This window comes from Panicum virgatum, chromosome 5K (genome assembly GCF_016808335.1).
Source record: "Panicum virgatum strain AP13 chromosome 5K, P.virgatum_v5, whole genome shotgun sequence".
In the NCBI taxonomy this organism is placed as follows: domain Eukaryota; kingdom Viridiplantae; phylum Streptophyta; class Magnoliopsida; order Poales; family Poaceae; genus Panicum; species Panicum virgatum.
Genome location: NC_053140.1, coordinates 16,605,313 through 16,624,646, shown reverse-complemented (window position 1 = coordinate 16,624,646; position 19,334 = coordinate 16,605,313). Strand labels below are relative to the sequence as shown.

The following is a 19,334-nucleotide window of genomic DNA, read 5'->3' as shown; positions in this document are numbered from 1 at the left end:
GCTAACTTCATCTGTATGGCCCTGAGGTTGCTTGCCATGCAATCTTTTATGGCACAAGTTTCAATGTAGACTCTTTAGGACACCATGACATGCTGAGCGAGAGGCTTGTCAATCCTTTTGCGGTGCAATATCACAAATTTATCAAAGTTCACTTTTTTTTTTAGAATTCATATTGTCGAATTTTTTGAATTTTGTGGGATGTCTTCCACACCCAAGGATTTGATAGTGCCGCTATCAAATTAAGGGATGAGAATGTTATTGACGCTTCCACGCCCAAATTATTTGAGATGATTTCGTCAAAAAAAATCTAAGAAACTCCTAAAAACTTATCCTATAAAGGTTTTTGTATGCTTTTTAAACTTATTAAAAGTCGCATGAAGTAGTCATGAATAGTCCAATAAAAAAGTTACTACAAAAAGTTCTTGGTAAGTGTTCAAAATTTAAAATTTGTGAAGGAGAAAAGGTACCAAAAAAGGAAAGTCGAGAGGACAACACATTACACATGGGCTTCAGATACATGACCATGTACCACAGGTATTTTGATGGCGAAAGTGGTGGACGGATTCTTTTTATAGGTGAAGCAAAACCCGACATATCGCGCGTCGCTCCACGGGTGAAATTTACCAGCTGTGCCTTCACCAGCTAGTTGAATTTTACACCACAATCGTCAGGTGTGGCATATGCACTGCACCCATGGGTTGAATTACAATCCCTATTAGTATGAATAGCTAGGTTTACTTGTGCTTTTGAGCATCTACACATGAGCATTGTTCGCTTGTAATTTTTTTCACTGGCTGCAGCTGAAGCTGCACAGCCAGCAGCGCAGCTCGGCTGCAAGCCACAAAAACCGCTGCATTTGCTCCTGGAGCTCGCTGCAGCAGCCGCCGGTACTGTAAAATTGTTAGTGCTGCAAATGATATATCACGTGCAATTGAACTGGATTAGGAAACAAAATGCTGGAGCTGCTCTGATCCGATCCGATCGCGCGGGGTGCGATATAAAATGTCCACACGTCAGTTTCAGCTTGTACGTGCAGTTGGTCATTTCCGTGCATGCTCTATTTAGAGAGCTCAAGACAATATCGATCCCCTTCCAGCCTTCCTTGATACAGCAGGTAGTTGAAATTGAAGTCCTCGATCAGCTCTCGTTTCCCTCGTTTCCACAAGAGACAGCAGCATCGAAGTAGAGGTAGAGCCTCTCACTAGCAAATACAATGGCTGGTTTGGGGATACAGTATTGCAGAAATTAATAAGTGAGTGATGCTGCAATTAATATAGTTTCAATACGTTGGGGAACACGATACTAACCTACCAAAAGAACCACTTCCTCCCAGCTGGAGCTGATTTTGTCCCTTCCCCCATAGAACGTTGATTCACTCTTTTTCCAATGCCATGGTTCAGTGCCTCAAGTCTTTTCCTGCAAGGACGAGATTGTAAAGTAGAACAGAAAACACAAGCTGGTCATGTCTAAGAAATAAACAATGGAAAATTTCATTTGAAGCAAGCACTGAAGCACTTCAGTAACACAAGTTCAGTAACCTGCTTTAAATAACCACAGTAGTCTACACTCTAGAGTATGCTGCACCAGAGAAAATGGCACGATGACAAAAATTACAGTGGAACTGAAATAATAAGTATTGATTAAGGAGGTTGAAGGTAAAACACAAGGCAAGCTGCTCAATCGTGTCTTGCTACAAATATGCTCAATTAAGTTTTCCTGTTAAATGATCACAGAGCAATTCTGCTCATACTACTTAACTAAGAGGCTAACCAGACCCAACAGAATAATTTGATAAGATCTTTTTCAGATAAGTGATTTGGTAACTTAGACCCATTATTTGCTTATAAATTAAGAAGCTGACGACTTTGAGTTATTACCATTCCATGAATCTGAATTTTTGAAGTCCACTACATTCTCATGGTTTATTTTTACAAGGCAAAATTTTCCATTATAAAGGCCAAAATGAGCACAAATCAAAATAACTACCTTGTATCTTCAAGCTGTCCGTGCAAGCTCCATCTCTGCCGAAATCCTTCCATACCCTCAAGTCCACTTGCAAGAATCATGCGCCTGCAGAGAAGTATAAGACCCCACACAAGCAGAATTTAAAGATTTGTGAATGAATTAATAGGAAATTCACTACGATTCATGATTCCTGCTGTTTACTCTACTGTAACTAACAGTAAATTAAAAATGTATCTTACCAACACAAGGCCTCTATTTTTAAATGTAATACCTGTAAGTTTCCTAATGTTATTTTAAAATACCAGATTCAAATGCAGATTTAGTAACTTTTTCTCTCTTTTGCCCTCTTTTGTTTAGAGCTTTACTTTGACCTCTCAGCATTCATGAGTAACATCCACACTAAACTGTTCTCTCTTAGGCCCAAGAGATTTAAAAACAAGGATACCCTGGCCATGTCAATCTACATTCTTTTTGTTAGTGACTTCCTAATTCCTGTGCTTAGCAAAATATGACTTATAAAAATGAAATGGCAGGTACTGCACTAAAACATCATCAGCAGGTAGTTTAACTGGTGACTCTTTTGGAAGGTCAGGTCTTACTCATAAGCCTGTGAAACACCAGAATAAAAACAAATCCGAATGAATAAGTGGTGTGCATATGAAGGTCAAAAAAGCTCCCTCCTATTGTACACCAAGCAGGAACTGTGCACCTAATCAATCTAAAAGTACTTCAGTGTACTGAAACAGAATCTTTTATGTCGGTACCCCAGGACTGGGGTACCCCTTCTTGCTGTATCTAGGCAAGGGCCTTATAGTTATCCATGACTACGACCAAACAACCGGACCCCTGTGGTCCGGAGTCCTGATCTCTCGGCAACGGTTCCGGACCTGCCTCACGACTGGGAAAGATCCAGGAACGACGCGTGTCCCGGAAGAGGCGGGCAGCCCGAACAGCCGGGGCTCCGGACCTCCCGAGGGGTCCGGACCCCGCGGAAGTCCCGGACCCCTCATGGGGTCCCGGACCCCCAGTATGGTAACCGGACCCCTCGCTAAGGGAAGAAGTCGACGCCATGCCTCGGGGTGGTCCGGAGCCGACACGTGTCTAAAAGCACGGACACATGTACAGGGCCGCTTGGTCTCCATACTAAGCCTCACCCACCACTGCATTCATTACGACAGGGGAACGTCCGCATTGATGTAGCAGAAGCCGAGGCGATACTTTGACCAGGGGACACTATTGATCGCGTATTACCAAGATAGTGGAGCTGCTGGCGCCGCCCACGCCGCGCCTGCCAAGTCTGCCATAACAGATGGATACGACGGCTCGGCTTCACCCATTATGACGCCTACATAATAGCCTCCACAGGCTACGCTGCAAGCTACGCTCCCCCAACGGACACCTTGGTGACGGGACAAGAGAAGACCACTGTAGTGCTAGCAGGGCGTGCGAGCGTATCGGAGGAAAGATTCGTAACCACTGTACCCATCTAAATACTCTGCGTAGTATGCTGCGCAGTCACGTTGGGCCCACTTGTCGGGGCCCCAACGTCTTATGTATCCGCCCCCTTGGTCTATAAAAGGGGGCGCCCGCTAGAAGGAAACTCAGGCTGGGTAAGAGCCAAGGCCCGGCAGAGGATAGATTCAACAGATATCAAAACTTCTCCCAGTGGACGTAGGGTATTACGCTCCGGCGGCCCGAACCACTCTAGATCGTGTGTTCTTGTGTGCTTATCTCAGAGCTAGATCAGCCCAATCGCCAAGTACCTTCCTGAGCACTCCCTCTCTGGGAATAGGCGGGTGCGTCCCGCCACCCGGCCGTGGGTATCCTAGAAATCCCACGACATTTGGCGCCGTCCGTGAGGAGGATCAGGCGCTGGCTGGATCTTCAGGCTTCTGGGGCCCTGTTCATCCTTTGCAACGACGAACAAGAAGATGAAGAGAGGCATGGTGGCACCTACGCCGCATGTTACTACGTTGTGGCACCAGCGCCCTCGGTGCGACGGTGCACGGCAGCGGCGCCTGCTGTGCGTCGCCACTGCAACGCCTCAGAGCCGGCACGGTGGTGCGCGGGGGCGACGCCTGTTGCGTGCCGCCCCGCGCCATCCCAGTGTCGGCTCAAGGTTTTCTCTCAAGCAACGGCCATGCTTCCTCTTCGGCGGCATGACGTCGGCTCAAGGCTTTCTCTCAACATAGAGCCTAGAGCCGACGGCCATCCCGGAGGAAGTTGGCCGTGTCGTCCTGCCGTCGCCAGCACCGGAGATCCGCCTCAGCGTAGCTTGGTGCTGCTGCAGACAAGGCCCCGCCGCCAGGCGCGGGGGCCCCTGGCGCTAGCACCAAGGACAAGCCGGCGAACGACCGCACCTCACCGCGCTTCGCACCGGTCCTTCTGCTGCGCAAGGGCGTCTGGCTTCCATCGGCAGACGACGGCGGCGGCACGGGGCCTCTCCCATTCAAAGCCAAAGAATTTGTCTCATGCTACCTAAGCATATGACAGCTCTTAGGCAAGGAGTGGCCCCCTGGGCTCCCGAGGTGATGCTGGATGATGCAGTTCAGGCACATCTAGAACGCCTTCGCCTCCGACGACTATGAAGAATTTAGGAGTGGCCGTGCCACTTCCAACCGGAGAAGAACACGTTGTATAGCATGCAGCCGTAGGTTGCTCCTAAGGGAAAGAAAATTCCTCCTTTGTAATAGCGTGGCGCCTATGTGTGAGTCCAGAGCGATCAAGGTCCGACCTTGTAAACCCGACCTCTGGCCCTATCGCACAAACAGGCAAGCTACGGTCCGGAGCGGTAGAGGTCCGACCTCGTAATCCCGACCTCTGATGTATACCGTGACAACCACAATAATAAAGGAGATTTTCTTTCTCAGTTTTATCTAGGCACCACCATTAATTACATTTATTCGCCTTGGTTTAGCTATTCTTTCCACTGAAACAGAATCTTCCTATTATTGCTAACAATTCAAGATAAGTTGCTGGCTTGTGGCCAGGTGGGGACACCCCTTCAAGCTGGAAGGCAGCTCGGACCCCTAAGGACCTGGTCCGGAGAAGTAGTACCCGTATCCTGGGGTAGAGAAGCTCCGCGTAGCTTAGCCTGGTAATGTACCCTAAGTTTACGTACTTCACTACCCTGTTACAAGTACTGTAGTATCCGAGAACTGCTGTCTTTAAAGGTCCCGAGCTCCCTTCTAGTATAAGGCTTGGTTTCTCGCACCTTACTACTCAGATCCGGTGGTATATTTCATCGGATCGTCAGCAACGACTCAAGTCCACTCCGGTGGCCCGCTCCGGCGGAGACCGCTCGCCACGGTCGCCTCAAGTCCACTCCGGTGGCCCGCTCCGGCGGAGACCGCTCGCCACGGTCGCCTCAAGTCCACTCCGGTGGCCCGCTCCGGCGGAGACCGCTCGCCACGGTCGCCTCAAGTCCACTCCGGCGGAGACCGCTCGCCACGGTCGCCTAGAGCCAGGTCCGGGAAGTGGTGCTTGCTCCCTGAGCGATCCGAGGTCAGTGTAGCCGCTTAGCTTGGTTCCGTACCCTAAGCCTACACCTTCGTCGCCCTGTGGAGAGCACTCTAGAGCCTGAACCTGGCAACCGGTGTACCGGCCTCAGGGGTCCGGAGCACCCGCTCTTTGTATGAGCACACCAACGTAATCAAGTTGCGTAGAAACACACCACGATAGTGGCCCCACCCGCGGGTTCGTACCTCTCCCGAGGTGGGCCCGGGGGCCACTGTCGGTACCCCAGGACTGGGGTACCCCTTCTTGCTGTATCTAGGCAAGGGCCTTGTAGTTATCCATGACTACGACCAAACAGCCGGACCCCTGTGGTCCGGAGTCCTGATCTCTCGGCAACGGTTCCGGACCTGCCTCACGACTGGGAAAGATCCAGGAACGACGCGTGTCCCGGAAGAGGCGGGCAGCCCGAACAGCCGGGGCTCCGGACCTCCCGAAGGGTCCGGACCCCGCGGAAGTCCCGGACCCCTCATGGGGTCCCGGACCCCCAGTATGGTAACCGGACCCCTCGCTAAGGGAAGAAGTCGACGCCATGCCTCGGGGTGGTCCGGAGCCGACACGTGTCTAAAAGCACGGACACATGTACAGGGCCGCTTGGTCTCCATACTAAGCCTCACCCACCACTGCATTCATTACGACAGGGGAACGTCCGCATTGATGTAGCAGAAGCCGAGGCGATACTTTGACCAGGGGACACTATTGATCGCGTATTACCAAGATAGTGGAGCTGCTGGCGCCGCCCACGCCGCGCCTGCCAAGTCTGCCATAACAGATGGATACGACGGCTCGGCTTCACCCATTATGACGCCTACATAATAGCCTCCACAGGCTACGCTGCAAGCTACGCTCCCCCAACGGACACCTTGGTGACGGGACAAGAGAAGACCACTGTAGTGCTAGCAGGGCGTGCGAGCGTATCGGAGGAAAGATTCGTAACCACTGTACCCATCTAAATACTCTGCGTAGTATGCTGCGCAGTCACGTTGGGCCCACTTGTCGGGGCCCCAACGTCTTATGTATCCGCCCCCTTGGTCTATAAAAGGGGGCGCCCGCTAGAAGGAAACTCAGGCTGGGTAAGAGCCAAGGCCCGGCAGAGGATAGATTCAACAGATATCAAAACTTCTCCCAGTGGACGTAGGGTATTACGCTCCGGCGGCCCGAACCACTCTAGATCGTGTGTTCTTGTGTGCTTATCTCAGAGCTAGATCAGCCCAATCGCCAAGTACCTTCCTGAGCACTCCCTCTCTGGGAATAGGCGGGTGCGTCCCGCCACCCGGCCGTGGGTATCCTAGAAATCCCACGACATTTGGCGCCGTCCGTGAGGAGGATCAGGCGCTGGCTGGATCTTCAGGCTTCTGGGGCCCTGTTCATCCTTTGCAACGACGAACAAGAAGATGAAGAGAGGCATGGTGGCACCTACGCCGCATGTTACTACGTTGTGGCACCAGCGCCCTCGGTGCGACGGTGCACGGCAGCGGCGCCTGCTGTGCGTCGCCACTGCAACGCCTCAGAGCCGGCACGGTGGTGCGCGGGGGCGACGCCTGTTGCGTGCCGCCCCGCGCCATCCCAGTGTCGGCTCAAGGTTTTCTCTCAAGCAACGGCCATGCTTCCTCTTCGGCGGCATGACGTCGGCTCAAGGCTTTCTCTCAACATAGAGCCTAGAGCCGACGGCCATCCCGAAGGAAGTTGGCCGTGTCGTCCTGCCGTCGCCAGCACCGGAGATCCGCCTCAGCGTAGCTTGGTGCTGCTGCAGACAAGGCCCCGCCGCCAGGCGCGGGGGCCCCTGGCGCTAGCACCAAGGACAAGCCGGCGAACGACCGCACCTCACCGCGCTTCGCACCGGTCCTTCTGCTGCGCAAGGGCGTCTGGCTTCCATCGGCAGACGACGGCGGCGGCACGGGGCCTCTCCCATTCAAAGCCAAAGAATTTGTCTCATGCTACCTAAGCATATGACAGCTCTTAGGCAAGGAGTGGCCCCCTGGGCTCCCGAGGTGATGCTGGATGATGCAGTTCAGGCACATCTAGAACGCCTTCGCCTCCGACGACTATGAAGAATTTAGGAGTGGCCGTGCCACTTCCAACCGGAGAAGAACACGTTGTATAGCATGCAGCCGTAGGTTGCTCCTAAGGGAAAGAAAATTCCTCCTTTGTAATAGCGTGGCGCCTATGTGTGAGTCCAGAGCGATCAAGGTCCGACCTTGTAAACCCGACCTCTGGCCCTATCGCACAAACAGGCAAGCTACGGTCCGGAGCGGTAGAGGTCCGACCTCGTAATCCCGACCTCTGATGTATACCGTGACAACCACAATAATAAAGGAGATTTTCTTTCTCAGTTTTATCTAGGCACCACCATTAATTACATTTATTCGCCTTGGTTTAGCTATTCTTTCCACTGAAACAGAATCTTCCTATTATTGCTAACAATTCAAGATAAGTTGCTGGCTTGTGGCCAGGTGGGGACACCCCTTCAAGCTGGAAGGCAGCTCGGACCCCTAAGGACCTGGTCCGGAGAAGTAGTACCCGTATCCTGGGGTAGAGAAGCTCCGCGTAGCTTAGCCTGGTAATGTACCCTAAGTTTACGTACTTCACTACCCTGTTACAAGTACTGTAGTATCCGAGAACTGCTGTCTTTAAAGGTCCCGAGCTCCCTTCTAGTATAAGGCTTGGTTTCTCGCACCTTACTACTCAGATCCGGTGGTATATTTCATCGGATCGTCAGCAACGACTCAAGTCCACTCCGGTGGCCCGCTCCGGCGGAGACCGCTCGCCACGGTCGCCTCAAGTCCACTCCGGTGGCCCGCTCCGGCGGAGACCGCTCGCCACGGTCGCCTCAAGTCCACTCCGGTGGCCCGCTCCGGCGGAGACCGCTCGCCACGGTCGCCTCAAGTCCACTCCGGCGGAGACCGCTCGCCACGGTCGCCTAGAGCCAGGTCCGGGAAGTGGTGCTTGCTCCCTGAGCGATCCGAGGTCAGTGTAGCCGCTTAGCTTGGTTCCGTACCCTAAGCCTACACCTTCGTCGCCCTGTGGAGAGCACTCTAGAGCCTGAACCTGGCAACCGGTGTACCGGCCTCAGGGGTCCGGAGCACCCGCTCTTTGTATGAGCACACCAACGTAATCAAGTTGCGTAGAAACACACCACGATAGTGGCCCCACCCGCGGGTTCGTACCTCTCCCGAGGTGGGCCCGGGGGCCACTGTCGGTACCCCAGGACTGGGGTACCCCTTCTTGCTGTATCTAGGCAAGGGCCTTGTAGTTATCCATGACTACGACCAAACAGCCGGACCCCTGTGGTCCGGAGTCCTGATCTCTCGGCAACGGTTCCGGACCTGCCTCACGACTGGGAAAGATCCAGGAACGACGCGTGTCCCGGAAGAGGCGGGCAGCCCGAACAGCCGGGGCTCCGGACCTCCCGAAGGGTCCGGACCCCGCGGAAGTCCCGGACCCCTCATGGGGTCCCGGACCCCCAGTATGGTAACCGGACCCCTCGCTAAGGGAAGAAGTCGACGCCATGCCTCGGGGTGGTCCGGAGCCGACACGTGTCTACAAGCACGGACACATGTACAGGGCTGCTTGGTCTCCATACTAAGCCTCACCCACCACTGCATTCATTACGATAGGGGAACGTCCGCATTGATGTAGCAGAAGCCGAGGCGATACTTTGACCAGGGGACTATTGATCGCGTATTACCAAGATAGTGGAGCTGCTGTCGCCGCCCACGCCGCGCCTGCCAAGTCTGCCATAACAGATGGATACGACGGCTCGGCTTCACCCATTATGAGGCCTACATAATAGCCTCCACAGGCTACGCCGCAAGCTACGCTCTCCCAACGGACACCTTGGTGACGGGACAAGAGAAGACCACTGTAGTGCTAGCAGGGCGTGCGAGCGTATCGGAGGAAAGATTCGTAACCACTGTACCCATCTAAATACTCTGCGTAGTATGCTACGCAGTCACGTTGGGCCCACTTGTCGGGGCCCCAACGTCTTATGTATCCGCCCCCTTGGTCTATAAAAGGGGGCGCCCGCTAGAAGGAAACTCAGGCTGGGTAAGAGCCAAGGCCCGGCAGAGAATAGATTCAACAGATATCAAAACTTATCCCAGTGGACGTAGGGTATTACGCTCCGGCGGCCCGAACCACTCTAGATCGTGTGTTCTTGTGTGCTTATCTCAGAGCTAGATCAGCCCAATCACCAAGTACCTTCCTGAGCACTCCCTCTCTGGGAATAGACGGGTGCGTTCCGCCACCCGGCTGTGGGTATCCTAGAAATCCCACGACATTTTATATTAGTTTTTTTAATGATTCTGTTGGCATCAGCCACCAAGCTCAATGAGGTAGGGTAGCAATTTGGTCTGAAAGTATGAAGTATAAGAAAATAAGCAACTATGAATTTGGCAGAATAAAACTAACATGCATTGTGTTATGATCCATTATTACTCATTAAGAGCTTGAATGTTTAGGGTGGGAAAAGCACACTAGCCTCCTACTACATTGGAGAGTTACTGAATATTACTTTTTGTCTGCATTCTCAGCATGGTTACTATCTCTATCTCTCCACAAACTACCCAATTCACCCCCAGTGGAGTTGTATAAGCTTTTACTCATGCAGGGCTCATTTCCTACATAAACCTTGCTAATAATATCACAATGCCAGTTAAGTCTAATAGGCATGATAACCATCAAAGCATGATAAAGCAAAGAGCTGTCTTCTGTGTAATCATCAAATGGATTAACGGATCAAGGGATGAAGTCAGAGACTACGCTCCCATGCTCCTGCCACTTTTCTCCTGCTCCCTGTCTGGTTTACTAGTTCAAATTGGAAATAACATTGGAATAAAGCATTCAGCATAAAGACATTTGTTGTTAAGTGGATCACTCTACTACAGCTCCTAAATCTCTTATGAGCAAGAAAAAACCTGAATGTTCATCTAGGAGACAGGACTCGTGCCATGATAATGATGTGGTAGTATAACAGGCAAAATCATCAGTAACTACACTACCTTTCTAGCAGCGTGACTTCTGATTGGAGTTGGGTAGCTCTCTCCATTGCTTCTTCCAGAGGCATTGAAAAACCCAGTTTATATTCACTAGCTTGCATCTGTTCTCTTATTTCCTTGTCCTGTTATAATAAGATACAATGCTATATGGTTGAATAAACACCAAAAAAAATCAGAGAGCAGGCAAATGGTTTTAATATAACTAACCCTTTTCTCAGCGCATTGTCGGTATAGCACAATTTCATCTTGGCAGAATGGCTCAATATCATTTATTTGTAGGCCTGGAAAACAGAAATGATGTTTTTCTCAGAACATTTTTCCACATAAATGCACAAGGAATAAGAGAAGCATGATATCAATGTAAGAAAAAAGCAATTACTCACATAAGAAAAGATTCCTTAGTATACCATCACAAAGCTCAACGCCTTCAAGGACATGTGATGCAATCTCTTTCGGTATGACAGGTGATGGTAGCCCTCGCATGAGATCATCGCCAACAAGGATGGTCTCCTCCATTGTTTCTTGCTTTTGGACTGTTTGAAAAAATAGTCATGAGAAATTGAAACATGAAGCAGAAGCAATACTCAGGGCACACAATTGAAAGCTGTGAACTGTGATACAATTCAGCAAAGCTGCGTGGTAGTATGATTATTCCAATTGTTTCCCTGCTTCTTTTGATAGCATTGATCTACTTATTGCATAATCAGCGAAAAGGGCAGCATTTAACCATGTACGCCTCAATCCATTTGTAAATAGGAAAGCTATTTTGTTCAATTTGCTGCAGCAATGCTGCAAATCGTTCACCTTCCGTACTCCTGTAATGAAACTTCACCACTGTGCAAGTGCAACCATAATTCCAGATTATATGCTAGAGCTGTAATTTCTGACCCAAATCTAACTTGGCTGGTGGCCATGTTAGCACAAGGGTTCGACGCCCTAGCTTGCTGAGCATTTAAGATAATCTTACTCCAAATCGACCGAAAATCCATTTTATGTGAAACACAACCGACTCCCCAACCCCAATACTGACAAATCACAGCGCATGTAACCAGGAGGGTTGGGGAAATGAAAGAGACAAAGTGCGCTTACGGCTTACCATCCATGGTGGCCGATTAAGCTCGGGCTCACCAGCGAACAAGCAGCCTGACTCAGTTAACGCCGGCCAACCCTGCAGCCAATCAATTGAAATGGTAATATAGAAAAATTAGGCTCGCTACAATCCTAGGATAGTCAAGGAGGGAGAAGCGAGGGAGGGAGCACGCGGAGGTACCAGCTTCGGCGAACGCGCCGCCGCCGGCTTTGTGGAAGGGATCGGGGATGGCCGACGGCGAGAACTTTTTTCTTTTTTATATTTAAAAAAAATTAAAATTTCAAAAATATATGTCCGTTTTCAAAAATTTCAAAAATATACCCCGGTCGCCCTCCCATAGGGCGACAGGCCCAATGTGTAATTTTTTTTTTCAAATTTGCAATGAAGTCCTTGGAGAAAAAAAAAACAAGCCCTGTCGCCCGTTGGGGGGCGACAGGGGCCTGTCGCCCGGCCCACGGGCGACCGCCGCTGGGCCCGGCCCACAGTCGCGGCAAGGGGCCTGTCGCCCCCCCCCCCCCCGGCGGGCGACCGGGGGGCCTGTCGCCCCCCCCCCCGGGCGACCGGGGTCTCCCCCTTATAAAAGCCCCAGCCCTCCCCTTCCCTCCTCATTTGAGCCCGAAAATTCCACCAAAAATCCAGAAAAAAAAAAGAGGAGTGAGGAGAAGGAAAGCGGCGAAGCCCTGCCGGATTCAGCACTTGTGATCTGCAGGTTAGCACATTTAGTTTAAATATTGTTATATTTAAGTACTGCGTATTTAAATATGAGTAATTTAATTTAATTAGTGCTATAGTAGATCCATTTAAGTAGGAGTTCAATGATACTTTAGTTTGTAGTTACGTAGTAGTAAATTAGTTTAGAAAATTAGTTCTACGCATTTATTATTACAATTGCAGTGCTATTAGAGACATGTTTATAAATTAATTATGATTTAGAATAGAATTTGGCATATGCAGTATAGAATTCGAGAGTCATCACGTAGTTATGAATACTTATACGTTATAGTTGAATTCCATACTTAGTTTTTACGGATTATTAAATAAGGTAGTGAAGTAAAGAGTATAACTCGATAAGTATTATGTGATATACAGATATGTCGAGCAAAATGCAGTTTCAAGTATTTTATGGTGAATACAATGTTATGTATGGGTCAAATGGAGTAGATCTTTCTGCCTTTAAGCGCACATCTAGCGGCATAGATAAACCTCTGGAAAGGAGTTTTGGTTCCATATGTAAGTGGCTGCAGCGTGGGTTCCATGTTGATCCGTTGACACATGTGATCACTGTCCAGTCTCTTGTTAATTGGGAGGTAGAAAGTGAATTATGGGAATTAATGATGATACACAGCACTGATGACTGGCAGAAGTACATGCAAGCAGCTCTAGAGCGTGGGTGGCCTCTGGCCATTCTTGTTCAAATCCGGGATAAGACACAAAATGAAATCCAACATTGTGCAGATCAAGGAACTCCGAGTATTAGAAGAGAGACCAATTATGTTGAGCAAGATGAGTCAGAAGAGACAGAGAACCAAAACATGGGACCACAGGGCCTTGCTGATGAGGGAGAGAGGATACATAGCATTGTAGACGAGATGGAGGCAGAAGACCAAACCGCAATAGAGATGGAAGAATATGAGGACTCATCTGATGACGAGCAGTACTCATTGCCAAAAGACTGGAAAGAGCATGGTTTTGGCAGTCATATCGCAGAAGATGTACGAAATCAGGAGTGTGAGTACAGAGGGAATGAGGTAGTGTAAGGTGCAACATATCCAAACATTGAAGCCGTAAAAGATGCTGTGAGACTATGGGCAATCTCATTGAAACGAGAATTCAGAGTCGTGAAGTCTGGCAGTAAAGAATATGAGGTGAAGTGTGTGAATGCTGGATGTCCATGGCGAGTACATGCATTCAAGGGAAAATGGAAGTCAAACTGGAAATGTTCCATTGTCACAGAGCACACTTGTTTGCTGTCAGAAGTTATTCCCTCGCATCGCAATATATCATGCGACTTTGTTGCAAAGCAAATGTATGGGTTTATTATGGACAACCTAAATTATGAGCCAAAAATGATTATTCGACACATTGAGCAGACTTACCAGTACACCATCAGTTATTTGAAGGCATGGCGGGCTAAACAAAAGGTGTTCGAGATGCGGTTCGGCACATACGAGGCATCATATGATAACCTACCTCGTATGTTATCCCAGGTTGCTACTAGAAATCCTGGAAGCTTTTATGACACATATCTTTTACCAGCCGTGACTAGGGGACAAAGAATTATGCAACGAGCCTTCTTTTGCATAGGTGCTTCTGTTAGAGCATTTCAGTTTTGTCTTCCGGTGATCTGCATTGATGGCACATTTTGACTGGAAGGTATAAAGGTCAGATACTCACCGCAATCGGTGTAGATTGTAACAACCAAATTGTTCCGCTCGCATTTGCATTTGTTGAGAATGAGAACATAGACAGTTGGTATTGGTTCCTTGAACGAGTGAAGAATCATGTTGTTGCTGCACGTCCAGATGTGTGCCTTATTAGTGATAGGCATGCAGGTATCCTGCAATCAATACTGAAATTGCAATGTGGAACTGCGACAACGCCTCCATTATAGCCTGATGTCCAAAACAGGTGGTGCATTAGGCATATGGGTGCAAACTTCTATGAACACTTCAAGAACAAGGATCTTAAGAACCTGTTTAAGAGGTTGTGCACCCAAAATCAACAGAGAAAATTCAATGCATTATGGCAGATGCTTGATTAGTTGACTACAGAGCTAGTGACGGTAAGGGCATCAGGAGGAGCCACGAGTCAGGCTGCAGAGGCTAGGGATTCAATTGAGAAGCCATTTTCACACTGGATTCGAGGTGCACCTAAGGAGAAATGGTCATTCCTTTATGATACCAACGGAATACGGTATGGTATTCAGACAACGAACCATGCAGAGTGTTTCAATATGGTTATGCGTTCTTGTCGTGCCTTTCCACTTGTGGGAATTGTTGAGTTCATCATGTATGGGTGCATGAAGTATTTCAGAGAGCGTTACACGGCTGCAAGCATAAACATCAGCAACCCCCAAATTCAGTTTTGCAAAAGAGTGACACAATATATGCAAGAGAAGATTGAAAAGGCAAAACTGCACCGCGTCATATCCACAGGTACAATGGAGCATAGATTTGAGGTTCTATGTAAGGATAGAAGTGGTCGTGGTATCCGTAGAGATAGAGTGGTACAGGAGAGTTTGATTACAGTTGATGGCAAAGCATTCTGCTCCTGCATGAAGCCTAAGTTATTGCATATGCCATGCTCCCATCTCATTGCGGCATGTGCAGAGTCTGCGTTACAGCCAGGACTATTTGTTTCACCGTACTTCAGCAAGGAAGCAGCTGTATCCACATGGGGACATGAGGTATACGGGATTGGAATTGTGGGGCCTTTCACTCAGGATAATGAGAATAAGATGTTTATTCCTGATCCAGCCACTAAGAAAGGCAAAGGCCGCCGTCAGACACGTCGTATTCGGAATGGTATGGACGAGTCGGAAGCAAGCAAGGCACAAAAACGTTGCAGCCAATGTGGATCATTGAGTCACAACTACAAGAAGTGTCCTCAGAATGCACTTCACGATGCTGCTGACGTCGGTCCTTCCGGAAATCCCAGAGATGGAGCACCTCCTACGTTCAGACGAGCATCGGCGAGAATTGCTCGTGGAAGGCATTCGGTGTCATGATCCACAATTGTATTTCATTATTTGTAATATGTAGTAATGAAATATGGCAGGTATGTAATGAAGTATTATTGTATTTATGTGTCTAGTTTGTATGAAATATATATTTAGCTATGTGTTCTCATATATTTTTGAATGCAGGTATGGAGATGGACTCCTTGCTAGACCCAGTGATCGACTCGAGCCACAGGTCTTACTTTGCAGCTGTTGAGCACCGAGCCCTAGAGGTGCTACGTCCTCGTCCACCCGGCGAGGCGATCTCTATACACAACGATTGGTGTGACCGGTATGTAATGAAATATTATTGTTTATGACTTATGTATTCGCCGGTATTCCTTTGTTTCGACATTTTTTGTTTTTTTCCAGGTTACGTGAGGCCGGCCTACTGACTCTGAGCCGTCTTGTCGAGGTTGGGCCTATTCAGCTCGACCGATCCCTCCTGACGGCGCTCGTTGACAGATGGAGGCCGGAGACACACACGTTCCACCTCCCGTGTGGGGAGATGACTCCTACGCTGCAGGACGTGGCCTACCTCCTCGGCCTCCCTATCGTCGGGGAGGCTGTAGGTCCGCGTGTGGTGGCGGCCTCATGGAAGGATGAGCTGGAGGCCCGTTTTGCCCTGGTTGACCGCGTGGATGAAGCAGGTCTGATCAACCCGCACCCGCGAGCAGCAGGTCCTTCGAAGACCTGGTTCCTACAGTTTACAGTACGTATTCATTCCAAATATAAATTTAATTGTTACAATTCACATGTTCCATTGATAGTTGAAACTATTTATCTTAATTGTTTATGCAGCCTGCCCTTTTGGCTGCGGATGCCGACGAGTACAGTGTGACCAGATCGCTGGAGGCGTACCTACTTTGGTTGTTTGGTTACATCATATTCAACAACACTCATGGCAACTCGGTCGATAGGATTCTCCTTCCGTATGCACGGGAGATTGCGGATGGGGACGAGGACGTACCGCCCTACAGCTGGGGTGAGGCGGTACTTGCAGCCACTTACCGTGGACTCTGCGATGGGTGTATGAAGACACATGGGAACGCTATCCTGTCAGGGTGCCCACTACTGCTACAGCTTTGGTCGTACGAGAGGCTAGCCGTTGGTCGCCCCTTGGTCAGCCACGAGCCTTACCACGGGGGCATGTACGGCGACGAGGAGGACGAGAGGCCCACTATGGGAACTATCTGGATCTGGCGTCAGGTATGTTCGCAACAAACCTAATTTTGTTATTCATTGTTACATGATGTATTAGCGCACTTTTAATTTTACTTATTCGGAATGCAGAGGTCCTGGGCACATGCGCGGGTTAAACGCGCATATCCTGAATTTGTTTCGGAGCTCGACATGCTGACGCCCGAGGACGTTGTCTGGGAGCCTTACAGCCCAGAGGCTGTGGCTACCCGTGCACCAGCAGGCCTGTCTTCGCACTGCTCCGCGAATGCGAGCCTGTGGCTTACTTCCGCCGTCCTGGTTTATGACATCGCGGTTGAGGCATATTGCCCCTGGAGAGTCAAGAGACAGTTTGGGCAGCGCCAGGAGTTTCCGGTGCCCATCGCGCTGGAGCGTGTCAGTCGCCAGGACCACAGGTAATTATGAATGAACTTGGTTCATATATTCGTGTCGATTCTAACGATTCTTCGTGGTCCACTTTGTAGGTTGTCAAGGAGTGGCTTGCCGTGCTCTGATGATTGGCTCACCAAGATCCAGCCGTGGGTGGACCAATGGGAACAGGCAGACGAGCACTTGGTCCATCCAACAGGACCACACACAGATAGCTCCTTTAGGGCTTACCTCACCTGGTACTTACCCCGGACTCGGGCTCGTCTGGTTTTTGTTGACACTCACCCGCAGCCACACCAGGCGAGGCCTCAGGATGGCTATGCCCGGCACCACGTGGAGGCACTAGCTGGCGCGGTGAGTCTCTTGATCATATTTGCATATATATATATAATCATATTCATAAGATAATTCATGTGTTTGTAACTTTACTGAATTGATGCAGTTTCGCCTTTGCAACATGATGGAGACGGACTGCTCGACTTACCTGACGAGGGTACGTGCCGGATCCCCAATGACCCAGTTTGAGCAGATAGAGGCATGGTCGAGGCAGCGTGATCAGTTGCGTCAGGTAACGCACAACTTCGGAAGCCGTGTGCAGTACGAAGACAGCCACGGGTCGTCTCAGGCGTCGTCGTCGTTCCCGTGTCCGTCGACCATACACGGGCCGACGTCGCAGTTCTTCCCAAGTACAGGTAACGTACATATCTCTTTAAAATTACATCAAGTGTTCCTACATATTTACTAATATCACATACAGGATACGATCCAGCTACTGCGTTCGGCCATACTGGAATGTTTAGAGGGACAACACCAGTTGGCGGACCGTATCCAGGGATGGTACCGGGGCCACAGATACCGGCGTGCACAGGTTAATTTATGTTTCGTATTTCGGTTTCTACATGTCATTACGAAATATACGAGCGTACGCTAACATCCATATTTTTTGCGTAGGATTCTACCCCGATGCGGGCGCCGGACCTTCTTCTTCCTCCTTTCGACCAGATAACGAGACATTCACCTTAGACGACTTCGACAGCTTGAGTCCAGAAGAGCCTGCCGCGCAAGGTGACCCCGATGTCTTGGGGTATTCACAGCTAGGAGGAGCACCACTTGGGATCTCTCAGCAGCAGACACCGCAGCCCCTTGCGCGTCCTGAGCGACAGGTGAGGTCTCCGGATGTTCTCACCTACTCCGAGGGACATGTCCGTGCCCAGCAGAGGGCTAAGAGGGTCCGACGCCCTAGGGGTGGTTAGATGTATATGTTGTTTATTTGTAATGAGATAGCTGTGGACCGCTTATTTGTATCCGATGTTTATGATTGTGGTAGGTTACTTGTCATTTGTTTTTATAGATATTATTTATGTGAACTTATTATGTTTGTGGGTTCCATAATGCTCGTGAAATAAGGGAAGTTCTTGCGATTTTTTTCCGTGATTTAATGAAGGACAAGTAACGTGCGGTAGGATTTAGCGGCCGAGATCTTGCCGACGATGATGACGAATACACGCTCGAATAGCTCAAAATAGGTCCCTGCAAAAATAAAAGTCCGAGAAAAAAAGGGGGGCGTGTCGCCCCCCCAATGGGCGACAGGGGCCTGTCGCCCGAGGGGAGGGCGACAGGCCCCTGTCGCCCGTTGGGGGGGCGACAGGTCCCCCGCCTTTTTTTTTTCTCTCCAGGGACTTCGTTGCAAATTTGAAAAAAAAAATTACACATTGGGCCTGTCGCCCTATGGGAGGGCGGCCGGGGTATATTTTTGAAATATTTGAAAACGGACATATATTTTTGAAATTTTAATTTTTAAAAAATATAAAAAAGAAAAAACGGCCGACGGCGAGGGCGAGACGAGGCCGGCGGCGAAGGTTTATGGTGGGCTCCTAGAGGTATCCAATTTCTAACGACGAGACCAGTCAGCCCAAAAGCCCAAATAGTTGGGCCGAAATGAACGGACCAATACAATACAATGCAGAACAGCTTTTAACAGTCCCCCTAAAAAAGACGAATTGGCATGTAGCCTAGTGGTTACAAGAGTCTCGGTAGTGCCTGAGGTCTACAATACAATGCAGAACAGCTTTTAACAGTCCCCCTAAAAAAGGCGAATGGGCATGTAGCCTAGTGGTTACAAGAGTTTCGGTAGTACCTGAGGTCTTGAGTTCAACTCCCCATGGGTGTGAGTATTCTGAGATTTAACAGCATTGTGCATAGTAGGCGACGTTTCCGTCGAGATGCTCATAGGGGTAGGGTTTGCGTACATGTGTTCATAGGGGTGTGATTATGCGTGCGTCATGAATGTTTGAATTGTACTGTGTAATCTAAAAAAACAGCTTTAACAGTGGTTCAATCATCAAAACAGTTATTTCGGCAGTAGACCTGAACATTTAGGCTTGGCCCTTATATGACCGGACTTGAGCAAATGAAGCAAAGATTGAGAAAATTTCGGGTCGGACCGATGGCATATTTTCAGTATTTTTCAACTAGAAAATAA

General features: G+C 49.4%; 1 protein-coding gene across 2 annotated transcripts; it reads right to left on the bottom strand.

The window, feature by feature from the left end:
* Positions 1-469: 469 nt before the first annotated feature.
* On the bottom strand, positions 470-11,878 carry LOC120706674. 2 transcript variants are annotated; one of them, XM_039991366.1, is made up of 8 exons: positions 11,746-11,878; positions 11,572-11,643; positions 10,859-11,008; positions 10,683-10,756; positions 10,479-10,597; positions 1,987-2,070; positions 1,308-1,416; positions 470-1,217 (listed from the first exon to the last, which is right to left on the bottom strand). In XM_039991366.1, exons 2-7 carry the CDS (start codon positions 11,576-11,578, stop codon positions 1,308-1,310), a joined length of 543 nt encoding a protein of 180 aa, XP_039847300.1. In that variant the 5' UTR covers positions 11,579-11,643; positions 11,746-11,878; the 3' UTR covers positions 470-1,217. The 2 variants fall into 2 exon arrangements, with proteins under 2 accessions (XP_039847300.1, XP_039847301.1); XM_039991367.1 differs by having other exon boundaries at positions 470-1,201.
* Between the last annotated feature and the right edge of the window lie 7,456 nt (positions 11,879-19,334).

What these genes read in the sequence shown, in the direction of transcription:
- LOC120706674 (XM_039991366.1), bottom strand. An exon ending in ACTAAGGAATCTTTTCTTAT is followed by an intron (nt 10,757 to 10,858) that starts GTGAGTAATTGC and finishes TCTGTTTTCCAG; the next exon opens with GCCTACAAATAAATGATATT. An exon ending in GAAGTCACGCTGCTAGAAAG is followed by an intron (nt 2,071 to 10,478) that starts GTAGTGTAGTTA and finishes ACTTCTCTGCAG; the next exon opens with GCGCATGATTCTTGCAAGTG.